Source organism: Ruditapes philippinarum, unplaced genomic scaffold (genome assembly GCF_026571515.1).
Source record: "Ruditapes philippinarum isolate M1 unplaced genomic scaffold, ASM2657151v2 ctg4839_1_1_1_1, whole genome shotgun sequence".
NCBI lineage: Eukaryota > Metazoa > Mollusca > Bivalvia > Venerida > Veneridae > Ruditapes > Ruditapes philippinarum.
In genome coordinates, this window is record NW_026866886.1 from 21,122 (window position 1) to 39,291 (window position 18,170).

The following is an 18,170-nucleotide window of genomic DNA, read 5'->3' on the forward strand; positions in this document are numbered from 1 at the left end:
TTGCTTAAACCGGTGCTAGGGTTGTTGGACATTGCCGGTGCTAGGGTGCTTGGTCGGTGCCGGTGCTAGGGTGCTTGGTCGGTGCCGGTGCTAGGGTGCTTGGACGGTGCCGGTACTAGGGTGCTTGGACGGTGCCGTATCAGGGTATTCCTGTCGGCATTTTAAATACATCGCATTTAATTCGTTGCCACTGTTTTAAAAATGATTAACTAAATTTAGTCGTTGACCAACTTTTCAAATGCGCGCTAGATTTTATCCAAAAAATGAATAAATTATGAAATAAAAAATGTTGCAGACAGTTTATGAGAATTAGACACACAGAAAGTACAGCTTTTACCCTCCTCATTAGACGTAAAAGTAGGACAAAGACTCAAATCATCAATGGAGAAATTCGGTTATAGACATTCTTTTTGCATTGGGTATAAAGACTAAATACCATGTGAAATAGTGCAAACAATTTTGTATATTTTGGCATGCCACTCATTGTTTAAACGGTGTGACACATTTAACTCTTCCCTTTTAACTGTTATAACCTTGACACGTATGCTAACGTAAAGTAACAAATGTTACTCTCGTTAAAAGCCAGTTTAAAACAAATATTTAAAACAATGTTACACCTGCTCACATTATTTTTTTTCTCAGACTAGGCGCAAATTCTTCCAAGTAATTTGTATGAAATATCGTTCTTAAACCTAAATGTTTCTTTTTACACGCAATTCTTTTAATATTAAAGATATACTATGCTCATCATTGAGTAAAATATCTTAATCACGAAAATTTATTGAAATCTATGAAATTCTTTCTGAATATGTCTAATTTGACTGAAATTATAAATAAACTATGCATTGGAAGCCGTGTTCCCTCATACGGAACAAGTAAAGTGGGTCCTTTTATTAAAAAAACGACACTATGCATTTATATTGCGACCACCTATAGCGTGTTTGCAATGTTCTTAACGTAACATATCTACTTTGTGTGAAAGAGACTGTGAAGCAGTTATAAATATTTTCTGATATAAAATTAAATATGAGCATAGTATATCTTTAAAACTGTATTTTGAAGAAAGAGACAAACCATTGGTTCCAAGTTATTAAACATATGAATTAATACTGTACGGTTGTTATTTAAAAAAAAGAAACACGTTATGAGACATGGATTTGGCTCATAGAAGCGTCCGGTGGCATGTGACACAATGCTTTGACATAAACGCTGCATTATAATAAGATTATCATTTGACACCCTCTTAAACAATTCTAATATAGTTAGCAAAACAATGTTTAAATCTCCTCTACTGATATGTGTTTTCTTGAAATATTCAACTATTAAAAACATTTTCTCACATCTATTTAGCATCTCTATCAAAATATTACTAGCAAAAACCTGTTGTCAATTCCTTAAAGACAAACAAACTTGATACACTTTGTTTTAGAGACTATAATTTTTTTTAACTATAGACATATTATGACATTTTATGAAATGAAAGCAAATCAAATAATATGATATTACCGTCGGTAATTATTCAAATAAAAGCAAATAAACATAGATATACCCATCAATCATGTATACCGTAAGCACATTGTGGTCAACAGAAACGAATGATTTCAATCCCTTAAGCATATTTTGGTCAATAGAAACAAAGACTTCGAACATTATCTTGTGAATTTGCTCGAAGATATTCTCATTCAAGCTTTCCTGTTCTCTTTATATATTATTTTGCCTGTTGAGAATTTTAAAATTAATCATAAAACATCATTTCACAGCTTTATAACCCTGAGAATTTCTTTAATCTTGACCTGTTGAATTTATTAAATGAAATTAATTTGTCAATCTTTGAATTTGAAACATTCCTCTAAAGTTTATGGATTTTTATTTGTTTGGGTCGTCAGACCAAACAAATAATGGTAGCGAAATTTCAGACCCTGATGCTGTTAATTGCAAATGCCGAAAGTAGTCCGCTTTTTTAAAGCAGTTACTTCCCTTTATATGCACACTAACGCCGAAAAATTCAGGGGAGATCACTGCGTAAAGATTGTCAAATGACAGGCGCATTAATTTTCAAGCAAAATAGTTCCCGAATAGTCGAAGATTTCTAATATATAGAGGATATTTGTTTAGTTTAGTGTAAGATCGGAATATATTTCACCGAGTGAGCACCAAAAGGTGTATTTCACGAGTGGCGCAGCCACGAGTGAAATATGAACTTTTGGTGTTCACAAGGTGAAATATATTTCGATCTCACACTAAACTAAACAAATTTTCTTTTTATTACATGCAATGAAACGTTTTAAAAAGACATTTTACCTAATACTGAATGAAAAGCGCGCCAAATAATAATGCCACGTGACGTCATTTACGACGTCACGTCATTAAGTTGGTACCCAGTTCTGTGAACGCTGGTATTTAACTGAAACAACGTAAGGGGCTTAAATTCAAAACAGTGAAATTATCAAAGTGGTAATTTCACTGTTTCAAACAGTGAAATTACCAGTTTTATATCACTGATATATTTCTATAAACCACTGAATAGCATGTAATAAAGTTTTATTCTTTATAGATATATAGAGGATATTGAATGAGTGTAAGTTCAATACTGAATTTATTGCACGAGTTGAATAAAATTATATTATGCGAGCCTCTGGCGAGCATAATATTATTTTATTCAACGAGTGCAATAAATTCAGTTATGAACTTACACGAATTTAATATTCTATTTATCACATACCCAAAATAAATACCGTTTAAAGTGAAATAAGAGTCATTTTTCATTGACGCGCCTATAGTATAACGCTAACATTTAGCGCGTCTTTACACTATGTTTGTATAACGCTAATGACGTCACGTCAAAATATATGCACGGCCGTGCAATACCATTTTTACGGAGTCGCAAAATCGGCACGGGTGTGTGATAAACAAATGTACATGCTTATAGTAAGCTCCATGATTATTTACATCTATGTTAAACAGGTTTAGCGTCGAAATAATAAGTTTTACAAACCCTAATTTAGAATGATATGGTTTTCTTCAGGCCGTTTATATATAACTTCACACCGTGGCAAAGGGGTTTGCACGCTCGCTTAGGAATCGAAAGGTCTGGAGTTCAAATCCCAGTTAAGACAAGTCAATTATATTTAAATTGTTTAAGTCAAATACACATTAAATTGAATATCAGTGTTGCAATAAGTCTTATAGTCAATTTACTACAGTTAAAACACTGGAAAGCATTGGTGGCACTATACAAAAACAAATTGGTTTATAATCTCACAACCTTAACCTTTCTGACATTCTGAGACCCAAACAAATTCAGCGCCTTCTGTGCTTTGATTAATATCAAGCTATTACAGATGTCAATAAGCATGCAGTCTGACCGGGTTCTATGCTGGTGGCAAAATCATATCCCTTTTAGTTGCAGCAGCCTTAGGGTAAACACAATCAGGTCCGAATGAATACAAGTTGCTAAGGTTCCTAGGAGGTAATTTTACATACATATTTTTTAACAAAGACGGTCTAACGTTTCAGCAATGTACTTCGAATAGAAATTACTTCAGAAAGGTAAGTGCAAAAATGAGTTAGGAAAAAGAAAACTGATTTGGAGTGTGTTTAGAATGTGGTTATTTGGTCAAATCAATTATTTATTATGACATCGGTAATTTCAGACAGGTCTTAGCGGTCACAGAATCATCAAGCTCTCAAAACTAATTCTCCGATTTCAGCTTTCGCATTTCATTTCTAATTAAATCTCCGCGAAAAACATGTTATACTACCAAAGGCAACTGTATATTTATAATCCCACGTAGTTTCGCAGTCCATCTTTCACAAGCAGACAGTAATCAAAAAAAATATTTATTTTATACTGCTTTAAAGCATTAAATATTCAAACATAATTCAAAATAATTTTACACCTGCTATCAAACTAAGTAATGTTACAAAAAATCATTCATTACATGAATAGGGTATAAAGTTTCTTTAAATCTTTTTAGACTATGCTTTATTTTGTCTCGTTTTATAGCCGAAAGCTTTTTCTCACAGTTACAAGCTGTATCCATCTAAAGTTTAATTATTTCTGAAATATCTTTAAACTGATTAGATTTATCTCAATCTTGAAATAAAGCTTTTTCTTACATATCAAACATCTCTGTATCATTGAAAATATATCTCAAAAGTTAGCGATATTCAACTCTGATAAAGGTCTAGAGAATGGGATAATTAAAAGCAATATTCACCATCTAAGAACAATAAACCCATATCCTAAAGCCAGTTTCAGAAGGCAAAAGGGACAAAAGGTAATAGCAAGCGTTGGAAATAAAATTGCCATGCATGTAACCTTATTGCTGATTGCAATAACAAGAAAAAGTGTAAATAACTGTCAGTATATCTAGTTAAAGATAGAAGCACGGTTCAAAGAATTAAACAAATAAATTTGTTCGTTTTAATAGAAGTTAATGTCAACCGAGGCATTGTATCACTTGTCTCGGGTTAACAATTTGTTCTATCACCTTTTGATATTTATATATTTTATTCACATTTATTGAAAAAAATGGTCACCTCATCATCTAACTCCTCAGACTATAGTATGCTATTTCAAATTAAATTCATACGAAAAACTTATCAAAAGAAACTGTATATTTATAATCCCACGTAGCTTGGCAGTCCATCTTTCAAAAGCAGACAGTAATTAAAAAAAATATTTATTTTATACTGCTTTGAAGCATTAAATATGCAAACATATCTCATAATAATTTTACACCTGCTACCAAAACCGATATTGTTAACCGAGTAATGAATACAAAACATTCATTTAAGCCGCGTCATGACCAAACCAACGTAGTGCGTTTGCGACCAGCATGGATCCAGACCAGCCTGCGCATCCGCGCAGTCTGATCAGGATCCATGCTGTTCGCTATCCGTTTCTCTACTTGTAATAGAGTTGGTAAGCGAACAGCATGGATCCTGATCAGACTGCGCGGATGCGCAGGCTGGTCTGGATCCATGCTGGTCGCAATCGCATTACGTCGGTTTTGTCATGACGCGGCTCATTTCATGTGATATCAAGTTTGTTTTTGAATGTTTTACGACTATGTTTTATGTTGTCTCATTTAATAGCCGACAGCATTTTCCTACACTTGCGTGGGGTATCCCTCTCACGTTTTCTCTATTTTTGAAATATTTTCAATCTGATTAAATACCAATCTCGAAATAAATCATTCACTACATATAGGATAGCTTGAAATTATTGAAAAGATATCTCAAAGGTTAGCATTATCCCACTCTGATAACAGTCTAGCCAATTGCATAAAGTTATATATACCATCTAAGAGCAATAAACTATTAAGTTAAATTCTGTTACAGAAAGCAAAAAACAAGACGACACAAGATGATACCAAGTTTCTGAAATAAAATTGCCACACGCGAAATCTTATTGCATATTTCAATGACAAGAACAAAAATGTAATTTAATCATGATATCTAGTTAACGGGAGAAGCGAGGTTCAAAGAGCAGCACACAAAAAACATTAGAAAATGTATAAATGTCTACAGATAAAATACACAAAACAATTTAATAAAATGACTACAAATAACAAGGAAGTTTTAAAACAATTATAATATACACAGCAGTTAAATGAACTACTAGAACGATTAAATTGGTTGTAGACACACTACAATTTTCCTGACACTCCATCTGTATTCCAAAATCCGTGTGACAGTGTGGCTAGGTTAGGGAACTCTCTTTCTTGCATACTTGTACTGAGAACATACCAGTGAACAGTCTTAATTAGGAGAATAAAATCCTAAAAAGAACATCCAGAAAAATACTTCGTTTTTTTTTGTTTGCTTCAATTTTACTGTTTGGTAGCTATCCAGTCAATATATTTTATTTTTATACACAAACACTGCAAAACCTTCATAAAATGTTTGAATGATTATTGTACTGTATTAGGTGAGATGTTACATCAACCAATTTTATAGAGCAATTGGAATCCACTTAAATCGCTCCAAGGGCATGTAAATTTAGTCTTAAATGTACAAAAATATGTAAAAACAAACTTCGCAAGCCTTTATCGGTATGTTTGTTTGCATGTAAAAACGCCGCTATAAACCTTATATTTCGGTTTGCTGTTAGCTAAATAAGTCTTGTCTAAGACATACCCTTGCCTTATGCCCTAACCTGTTTTTGTTTGATGTCCTGCTGGGCTCCTTGCAGTAGTCATGTGTGGGAATTGCGTCATTTAACGCCGTCCCTTCCTTGTTGATCTTGTTTTTCATATTTTAGGGCCGATTAAAGTACTTTAGAAATGTTTCTTCTTGTAATATAATTTCATGAAATAACATCAGATAATGCAAGTAATTATGTCTGAGATGGCTTCTTTTTAAATAAAGCTCAGATTAAATGCAAGTGACTCTGACTCCTTTCGTGTTTTAATAAATGAAAAACGACAAATAATTTCTCCTGAATAAGATCTTCCAAATTTTATACTTGTGCATATACTGTTTCACAGTTTGATATCAAAATTTTCATTTTTGATCTTATGTTTGTTAATAAATGAAGGAAAATATCGGTTCATTTGGCATTCATTTTGCGCTATATAAACAAAATAACGGTAAACATCATCTCTCAAATGCGTCTAAAATGGCAAAATTAAAATGATTCAGGCTTTGTTTGATTGTGCATGCACATAGACGGTAGTGATGGATTGTGCATGCACATAGACGGTAGTGATGGATTGTGCATGCACATAGACGGTAGTGATAATTGCATGATACCGTACATGCACCTCTCCCTAGCACCGGTTTAAGCAGGATTCAACATTTTTAACATTTAACGGCGAATACCACAATATACATTTATAATGTCTGGTTGGATTGGTGATCATTGACATTTTAAACGGTTATCTTTCAGCTGTTATGACCCTGATATAAGTATAAGCGCGTAAAGAAATAAATGGTATATTCATTAAAAGCCAGTTTAAAACAAATTATTTTCTCTATAAATCTGCTAAGATGTTCACTTTATATTTGTCTTCTTTTTCTAGATTTAACACGTGCCTGTGTGGTGGGGCGAATGTAACTTACTTTTACTTAAATATCAGGTTTTTCTTTTTTGTATTGACTCAAACTTACATAAGCAATCTGATTAAATTCGCAACCTTTAAAGAAAGGAAAGAAATAAACTGTATTCGTTTCTTTGTACAAATGGTGGGGGAGGGGGGGAAGTAGATTGTTTATTATCTGTGTCTGTCCCCCAAGGGTTTTCAAGATTAAAAAATTTTTAAAAGACTTTCTTCGCATCCCCACCGTTAGATCAAAAGGGGAAATTTTTTTAATTCCCCGAAGAAAAAAAAAACCCCAGGTGACCCTCTGACATTGTTTCGAGGGCGAGGGTAAAAATTCTTTCCCTAGGCTGCGGTTTTCTTTTTTCAAGTTTACTGGGGATGGTCATTACTTTTGATTTGATAAACTCACAAAAAAAAAAAGAAATCTAAACGTGTATTATTTTTTTTCTTATATTTAGATGAAATAATACAGAATCACGAGTATTGATCTTAATATTTAATCTTTGCAGGTTAAATAGAAATGGGGGTTACATTTTTATTTTTTATATTTCTGGAAAGGGATTTTACATTTAATCCTTTCAATTTCTTATATAGATTGTTATGAATAATTTTGCCTGTCGGGTGATAACATTTAAGCTTTTATAACCGTGGGAATATATTTTAAAGCAAAGTTAACATTTTCATCCAAAGCAATTGTTGCGAATTTTGTTGTCATTTTTATAATTTATAATCTTGCACCGGCTTGCATATTTGAACCGCGTCACGACAAAACCAACATAATGGGTTTGCGACCAGCATGGATCCAGACCAGCCTGCGCATCCGCGCAGTCTGATAAGGATGCTTACAAACCCTATTACAAGTAGAGAAACTGAAAGCGAACATCATGGATCCTGATCAGATTGCGCGGATGCGCAGGCTGGTCTGGATCCATGCTGGTCACAAACCTATTATGTTGGTTTTGTCATGACGCGGCTCAATTTTAGAATCACGTTGGATAGAATTGAAGACATGACGGCGCCAGTAAGGACAAATATCAAACATCTTTAACAGCAGGAGGTTAAAAAGTTATAAAGCACCACGCAATTTTCCAAAACAAGAAATCCGTCCCCAACTCCTACCCACCTACACACAAAAAATGAAAAAAAATACAGAAACACACAAAATACAACAACGAAAAACAAAACACCCACATCCCCACCCCCCCCCCCCCCCCAAAAAAAAAAAAGAGAGAAAAAAACAAACACAAAACAAATGAAAAATGTTAATACATGTCTTTCATTTCGTTTCCGATTGTAATTTATTTTCACTTCTTAACTACAATGTGAAACAACCTTTGAAGGCACTTTGACAAAATCTTCGAGCTCTCATAGGCTTACAGCTTTGATATTTCTCTAGAGAAATTTATCAACGTAACCATATTGTGTTCCTTAATAGCCCATTTATTACATGCAGAATGTTTTTGCAAGATGTATACATTAAATTCCTTTGAACCATTTAAATATGCAACAAACGGTGTTCCCGATGAAAGCCAGTTGAAACAAATTTCATAATAATTTTACACCTGCTATCAAAACTGACATTGTTATGAGAAAATTGTTTACATATTCCACGTTTCATGTGCAAACCCCCTTTCCTTGAACCATTTACAACATTTTATTTATATATAGTCTCATTTATTCGCCAAAAACATTTTCTCACACTAAAGATTTGTATATCTCTAGCGCATTTCATTTGGTTTGATATTTTGCACCTTGATGGTGCACTTCTAAAATGAAACTATCTCAAAATAACAAAATTCCCTATCTCCTAGTTTTTAAAGTCTTGAAAATGGGACGAATAACATTCTATTAAACTAGGCCATCTGATATCTTCTCGTTGTTAATTGATTAGAAAAATTTAGAAAAAATGGTATTAAACAATTAGAAAAGGCATTGAATAATCTAGAGAAGGACATTAGAATAATTAGGAAAGGGACATATTAGAAACATATAAAAAATGGCATTAGATCAATATAGAAAAAGGGCATTAGAACAATCTTGAAAAGGGCATTATAACATCTAGAAAAGGACATTAGAACAATATAGAAAGGGCATGAGAACAATATAAAAAGGCATTAGATCAATATAGAAAGGGGCATTAGAACAATATAGAAAAGGGCATTAGAACAATATAAAAAAAGGCATTAGATCAATATAGAAAAAGGGCATTAGAACAATCTTGAAAAGGGCATTATAACAACCTAGAAAAGGACATTAGAAACAATATAGAAAAGGCATGAGAACAATATAAAAAAGGCATTAGATCAATATAGAAAAAAGGGCATTTTAGAACAATATAGAAAAGGCATTAGATCAATATAGAAAAAAGGGCATTAGAACAATCTTGAAAAGGCATTATAAAATCTAGAAAAAGACATTAGAACAATATAAAAGGGCATCGAGAACAATCGAACAGGACAGATCTCTCGACAAACAATAAAAATAAGCAAATGTTGAAATTTGCAGACTCGGTATACCTGCGTCTGTCATAAGAGACAAATGTTCCAATGCGACATCTCTCATGACTCACCCCCCCCCAAAGCACCGGCTTAAGTGGTGTTTAATCCTCAACACTAAAAACATTTGAATCAAACACTTCAATTATCAATCTAAAGTTCCCTAAATGTTGGCGGATCTGCCGGAGATAGAAAAGAAACCATCATTCCATAGAATATATCATTAAGTCCCTTCATCATTAACCACTTAACATATCCAGAGGACAGTCAGAATAGACACACACATATATAATTAGAGTGTAATTTATGTAAGGGAAGCGTATTTTTTTAATAACTGACAACAACATTTGGGAAATTTCTACTGTCGCGTTGTATGCCCTTTTGGCACAAAAAATAAAAATTTAATCGCTTTTAAATAATAAAACGATTTTTTTAAATTTAAAAGGGTTAAGAATTTTAAAATTTTACTAAATTTTGGGTTTTGATCAAAAACTATAATAGATAGAACATATAATTGTAATCAGCTTAAACTATTTTAAGGACGATTATTAAAAAAGACTTTACAAATGTTTCTTTTTTTCATGAAACCACGGTTGAAAGTTAAGTTGATTATACTAAAATCAAACTTTTGTAAATCGCTCAAGGACTGTTCATTCTTTGATAATTTCTCATAAATAACATTCTACCAAATTATATCTTGGCGCGCATTGTTGCACACGTTGTTTCCAAATTATTTCCTCTTTGACTTCCAATTTATTGACACAGATTCTGTTTTCTTGGCATTTATATCGTGTCAGGTAAACACACTATCAATGCCAGGTAAATTATCTTGCATTATTTGACTTTGTCACTCATTGTTTAAAAGGCGAGACACGTTAATCTTTTATTAATCAGCTGTTCTAATCTTGAAAAATAGCGCGTAAAGTAACAAAAAGCTACTCTCGTTAAAAGCCAGTTTAAAACAAATACGTGTAACAAAGTTGCACCTGCGCATGCACAGAGTATATCAGACGTTTTACGTGTTCTCTTAAAATATTAAATAATGTTAAATGCAAGTCTTAGATATTTATGTAATTCTTCGGTAATATTAGGATTAAGATCAGTATCATAGCCAGACTCCCTCGTTCTCATGCTTAAACTTTTATGAATACATAATGCTGTGGGATATTTAAAACCTTATTCATACAAGGCAATAAAGCCGCAGAAAAGCGGTACAAAATTGTTTCGGTTTTGCTTTTTTTTATCTTTTATTATTATATTATTATTTTTAATCTATTTTTTATTGATTCCGAAGTAGTAAGACGCTTAAATAGGAAAAAAGAGACCTATTTTAACAGTTCAAAATGAGCAACATGAAGCGATTTCAGCTGTTTGAGATGTTTCAGTATTTTTACTTGAGTCGTTGACCTACTTTTCATAGGCACACGTAGGCGTTTATCCAGATATACGTGACACTTATTATGTTTTCTTTGAATTCGTTATCAGTTACAAATTACATCCTATTATTCAATCATTTATTTGTTTTCTTTGAATTCCTCATCAGTTACAAATAATTTATCATTTTAGTGATTAGCCTGTTCGTGCTCTGCCTTGTGCCCTGTCCTGTTTTTGCTTTGGGTCCGCCTGGGCACCTTGCCATTGGTTCTTGTTGCTGGGTTGTTTATGGGTTGCGGTCATTGAACGCCGCCTTTCCTCGTTGATCTAGTTTATCATATTTTTGTACTAAAACTTTTTTTAACGGGGGGTTTATGCGGGATAGACAGTCACATATTTTCAGGGGATTTAGACTGGACTGAAAAGTAGGACAAAGACTAAAGAATGAATAAAAGCATAGAATATTTAGCAGTTACCTTCCTGTGCGACTTGATCTATATCTTTCTGTTGTCTGTCAGCCATGTATCCAAGGTACGAGAATACGACAAAACCGGAAAATATGCTCGTGAAACTGTTAACCGCCGCCGTAAATAAACAATCACTGAAAAATATCAAGATAATATTGTTGTTGTGTTTTTCTTTCAAAAACTCCGTGATTAAAAAAATCATTGAACATGTTAATAAACTTTTATCTAAATTGTAAGTTAATTAATACTGAAAGTTATGAATTACATCTTTTATCGTGCCGTTACATTTTTACAGGTTTTTCCTTTCCTTTGAAATTTTCAGAAAGAAACGCATATCAAAATTGCAATCGTGATGAATAGAATACAAAACAAGTGTATGATATATTATAAAAAATATCAGGCTCGGCACAAAAAATGATTGGCTCGGCAGAGGCTGGTTCTTTTTCTTTTTCTTAGTCTTGCCTGATAAATTTTGTTATATCAGACACTTGCATGGTATTCTCTATTCATTTAATAAACGTCGTTAATAAATAATAAGATTACTTCTTTTGGGAAGCGTATCTTCAAATGAAAAAATAAAAAATAAATTAGATTTGTAAAGAAATTTATGTCTCAAAGAGACACTTTCATCAGAATGATTAAGATACATTTAAACACCAAACACTTTTCATTCACTTTTTTCAACTGTAATAGAATTCGCCACAGTCTAGTTTCTATCCCTTTGACTTTTGTTAGGGTTAATCCAATCTTTATCAAGGTGTTTGCTATTAATTTTATAAATCACATATTTATCTTCTTTTTTTCTAAATTAAATATGTTGAGGTAGTGCGCAAATATAAAGTAAAAGCACCAGTAAAACTGACGAAGATATCTGTACAACGAACTAAAATATATAAATTTTATTAATTAACAGATGTATAGAGAAAGACATTTAAATACAAAACTTTGGAATTTCATTCCATTTGGTGATAAAGTATCCAAGGGATACATCCAGGAAGTCTATTTCAAAAGCCTGATAAGCCGCATCTGAATGATTGTAAAAGACTTACTGGTAACAATTATTGTTGAATTTATTATGACTAGCATATGCTATATGCGTGCCAAACCCTGCACCAATTGAAAACATGATCTGTACCGCTGCATCTATCCATACCTAGAAATACATATGATTTTTTTATAACATTACATTTTTTATTCCAACAAAATGTCAAATGAAATATTTTATTGGCAATAACACATACATGTTCATCGCCAAGTTATCGTGGCGGATATAGAGGATATTGAATGAGTATAAGTTCAATACTGAATTTATTGCACGAGTTGAATAAAGTTATATTATGCTATCAAACATTCACCTCCGGTTTACTCATCTTGTACAATATACTTGTCAGTATTGATAAGTAGACAATACTGCATACCAATATCCTTCTATAGAATGAGTGAATTATTCATGTCACTCACGTGTATGTACAAACGAATTAGTTTTGCCTGAATTGTGTCACCAGAGTGCGCTAATAAGCGAAACAAATAAGGCAGGGCAATTGCGGGCATTTTTTCTGCATGCAATCTCTAAGTCAAAGGATATTTGACGTAGCAAAATATTCTGAAGTTTCTTAAAACATTACCAGCCATCAACAATTCACGCCGATTCCTGATGCCGAAAAAAACGAGGATTGTTCGATAAATTCGTGTCAATGTTCAGAACTGTTCACTTTTTAGAGATGAAGTTGTGTGAGCTCAGTCGGTACAGCCGCCGAAAGGTGTTTTTGGGTTCCCGGGTTCGGGTCTGAACACTTTTCTCACTTTTTGACTTTCAGGAAATGATGTCATGACGTCACCCAAACATTAGAGAAATTCCCGCCATTTTGACGCGGCATTAAATAGCTCCAATTATACATTAATCACAATCGAGCTAAGGCAATGTTCTTTATATAAATTGCTTTAGAGACGAAAAACTGGACACTCGTTTGAGTACTAGTAATATTTACTCTATTTATGCAGAGAAGGTGATAAAGAGACTTTATGTATTTCTGTTTAATTTCATGATTTTCTGCAATTAAATATAAAATCAAGACGTGATTTCCACGAATTTATCAAACAATCCTCGCATGTCTGACCAGCTAAGTCATGTAAAGTATGTTATTAAGAAGTATTATGCAAATATTATATGAGACATTTGCATCAAGCAAAACAGTTTGAAATAATATTTGGCATCTTATTTATTATAAAAAATAATGCCCTTACAAATTGCAAATAAGTAGCCGATGCAATATAAATCACTGATAGTTGAAAACCATCAGACGACAAAAAAAACAACACAGAAACAACTAAACAGTATCACAGACATAATCCTAAGGGTGCAAAAAGGGCAAGCGAACTCGTCATTTACACTAGCATGGTGTCATTACCAGAACGGTGTATCAGTACGATATTACACCAAAAAATTAACCGCAGAACTGCAATCCGTGGTGCTGAACATGCCGGTTTTTGCCAGGAATAAATTACCGCCTGCAGCAAAACTACTGAGAAAAGCAGTTATAACAATAAACAAATTAGCCGAGGGAAAACAATCAAATTTGTGGTTACAGTTAAGAGGTTTTTCCGCATTAAATATCAAGTTTATTGATATATCTATAGGTGTATCAGTACCTAACTTTTGTTTAATACTTTGAAATTTTCTTATCAATGATAGCTGCGACAATAAATTTGTAGATAAGGTAACTCTATTATCGTTTGCGTATATCCTGTTAATGGACATATTCTGTGTGTGTACCACGTAGAAGATATCCTGTACTGGAAGAAAGAGATTTCCATGTAAAAAAGGATATCCAGTGGAAAATGATATTATTTGGAATAGGATAATCTGTGGATGGGAAAATCCTGTGTAAGATGATATCCTGTGGAAAAAGGATATCCAGTGAAAGAGATATCCAATGGAAGGGAATATCGTGTGGAAGGGGATGGATATCATTTCGAACGGGCTATGATGTGGAGGGGATATCCTGTTGAAGGTGATATCCAGTAGTAGGGTATATCTAGTGGAAGAGATATCCTTTTGAAGGGAATATCCTGTGGAAGGGGATAACAGGCAATACGTGCATGCTGTTGCTTTTCAACCATGTGTTGAGTTATTTCATTATTGCTCCACACATACTTCTTGCCTTATGACAAATGTATATTGCCAAATAAAAATTTGAAAACGCATTTTGCCAAGAGACATTGAATGATTTAACTATTGACTCATTACATCTAAAATGCAAAGTGCAACAATAAGTAACAGTATTACTGCATTTTTTGTATTGTGCCAACGCGCGCAAGCACGTATGAACTATCGCTACACACACATACACGTGCAGGTACACCAAATCCTGAAACATGACATATTATTTATAAATCTGAATTATGACAGCCTACCTGCGGATCATTTAATCTCTCTACATTTGGAGTGATAAAATATTTGATTCCGTCAATAGCGCCTGGCAGGAGACATCCTCGGATCAGTAGAATGGTTAGTATTAAATACGGCAATGTAGCGGTAACGTAAACTACCTGTAAATATAGGCAATATAGATGTAACGTAAATTACTTCACAATAAGATCAATGGAGATGTAACGTAAACAACCTGTAAATACAAGCAATATAGATGTAACGTAAATTACCTCAACATATATCATCAATAAAGATGTAACGTAAATAACCTTTAAAATACAATCAATTGCGATGTAACGAAAACTACATGTAAATAAAAGCCATTTAGCTGTAACGTAAACTACCTGTAAATATAAGCAATATAGATGTAACGTAGATTAACCTTAACAATTAACCTTGTCGAAGTAACGAAAACTTTATGAAAATGTAAGCAATACAGATGTTATGTAAATTACATAAACATATAAGCAGTACGGATGTAACGTAAACTTTATGAAAATATGAAAATTATAGATATGAAAATATAATCAATGGAGTCACGAAAACCTTTATGAAATGTAAGCAAAGCAGTTGTTATGTAAATTACATGTAACTATAAGCAATACGGATAAAACATAAATTACATAGAGGATATTTGTTTGTTTTGCATGTAAGATTGAAATATAATTTCACTGAGTGAACACCAGATGCAATATTTTCACGAGTGGCGTAGCCACGAGTGAAAATATAATAGCTGGTGTTCACGAATGAAATATATTTCAATCTTATATATAAAACAAATAAATTTTCTTTTTATTTTATGCTTTTTAAGGGATTTTAGGTATATTTTTACTGATTTTGCCGCGTAACGTCACACATTCTCCTATGTGACGTCATCATATCATGACGTCACATCATCAATTTTGAAATATAGTTCTGTTAATTTTCTCTAATTTTGTTACATTTTTACATGATGTATGATGACATCGACTTTTCTTTTCCTAAAGAAGCAAAATTTACGCATGACGGCAATTATTTCTGCTTGTTATTTCATTTAGTTATGATTTTCTTTTCATCCGCATTCAGATATAGTCCGGCTACAGTGAAAATTATATTTTATAAATTTCACTAGTGGTTTATCAGAATATAATCATCTGATATATTACAATAAAACACTGGAAAGCATGAAATAAATGTACATATAAGCTTTAAGAAATATGTAATGAATGTAAACTGAATGAAACTAAAAGCAATGTAGATGTAACGTAAACTACATGAAAATGTAGAGAATGACGATAAAATATTAATGCACTTGTTTATAAAAGTAACGAAGATGTAACTTAAACTACATGGAAATATAAAGAATGACGATACAATGTTAACGCACTTGTTAATATAAGTAACGAAGATGCAACGTAAACTACGCACTTGTTCGTATAAGTAACGAAGATGTAACTACATGACAAAAATAGAGAATGACGATACAATGTTAATGCAATTGTTAATAAAAGTAACGAAGATGTAACGTAAACTACATGAAAATATAGAGGATGACGATACAATGTTAACGGACTTGTTAATATACGTTACGAAGATGTAACGTAATCTACATGAAAAAATAGAGAATGACGATACAATTTTATTTGACTTGTTAATAAAAGTAACGTAGATGTAACGTAAACTACATGAAAATATAGAGAATGACGATACAATGTTAACGCACTTGTTAATATAAGTAACGAAGATGTAACGTAAACTACATGAAAATGTAAGCGGTGCAGATGTTACGTAAACTACTAGTAAATATGTAACGTAAGTTAACGTAAATGAAAACAATAGATAAAGTACGTAAGCTTCAGTACATGTTAGTAATACACACGAGTATATAAACAATACGTGAATGTTACATATACACACTAGTATGTCAAACTACATAATGTATGTTAGTAATAAAAAAGAGTATGAAAGGTTGAAAACTAAACAAATGAAAATAACTGTTAAAATGAATTGTTTGAATAACCGTCAGAACAAACACACATGTAATTAAACATTTAGCAAAAATATATATGAGCCGCGTCACGACAAAACCAACATAATTGGTTTGCGACCAGCATGGATTCAGACCAGCCTGCGCATCCGCGCAGTCTGATCAGGATCCATGCTGTTCGCTATCAGTTTCTCTACTTGTAATAGAGTTGGTAAGCGAACAGCATGGATCCTGATCAGACTGCACGGATGCGCAGGCTGGTCTGGATCCATGCTGGTCGCATACCCATTATGTTGGTTTTGTCATGACGCGGCTCATATATTTTAAAGAAAAATTCAATCATCAGCTAAAATCTTGTATCCATTAAGTATAACGCGGAAACGCATTTCCTTTTATCTGCGCATGTCAATAAAAGTTTTGGCACGCGTATGTAATTCTCTAATCCGATAGACGCTTTAACAACGTTTTGCACTCGTAAGCGCAACCTAATATTCGTAATTTCATTACATTTGATAACACTATCGAAACGTAAAAAAAACCCCTCAAAGGTTTGGTTTGTACGTCGTCTGCCAAATGAACTAAATGAGTTTCATTAATCTCTAATTATTCTAAAAATATTCCAGTGCGTACTAAATTCTCATTCATATTTGCGTCCTTATCTGTAATCAAACGTTGAAAAAACTTTCAAGAATTTCTACCTTGAAATATTTGGGATAAACCTGGAAATATCTTGAACCTAGCTATTTATTTGAATTGAATGAAAAGAATGCATCATAGCTTAGAAAAGAGAGAGAAAAATTTCGGGCACGAATTTTAATTAAATGAAATACTTTTATATCTGAATGTTTTATAATTTGTTTATTTTTGTATTGCCTTATATCTGTTTAATAACATCCCATTTGTTCCAACAGAGTCAATCAATCAATCAATCAATCAATCAATCAATCAATCAATCAATCAATCAATCAATCAATCAATCAATCAATCAATCAATCAATCAATCAAAATCGTTTTCAACCAATATATTATTGATGTAATACACTTTAGTATCTCACTGAATTCATAAGACAAATATTCTTTTTTGGTCAGAGCGCTATGCATTTATAAAACAGACATAGGAGTATTTCTACTCATTTTGGCAAGCTCTAAATCGATGCTGTGCGTGAAAATTAATCTGATTCAGATTTATGTTTTTATTACCTTGAACTAGTTTTTAAAAAATATTTTCTATGTCTTAATTACAAACAACATTCCCGTAACTCCATGAATTAATGATGATATAAGAAACATATATTCATAGTTTCCTACACATTTCTCCCTAATGATGATTATTTATGCACGTTCGCACTCAACGCTGTTAAACAACTTTTATCAAATAACAAAATAATG

At 32.7% G+C, this 18,170-nt stretch overlaps 1 protein-coding gene across 1 annotated transcript in view; it reads right to left on the reverse strand.

Annotated features, from left to right (window-relative positions):
* Nucleotides 1-18,170, reverse strand: part of LOC132734117 (sodium-dependent noradrenaline transporter-like) — a 35,698-nt gene that overhangs the window by 10,027 nt on the left and 7,501 nt on the right. Inside the window, 3 exon segments of the mRNA XM_060720836.1 lie at nt 11,395-11,519; nt 12,435-12,538; nt 14,800-14,934. Of these exon segments, the coding sequence (XP_060576819.1) occupies nt 11,395-11,519; nt 12,435-12,538; nt 14,800-14,934 (364 nt within the window).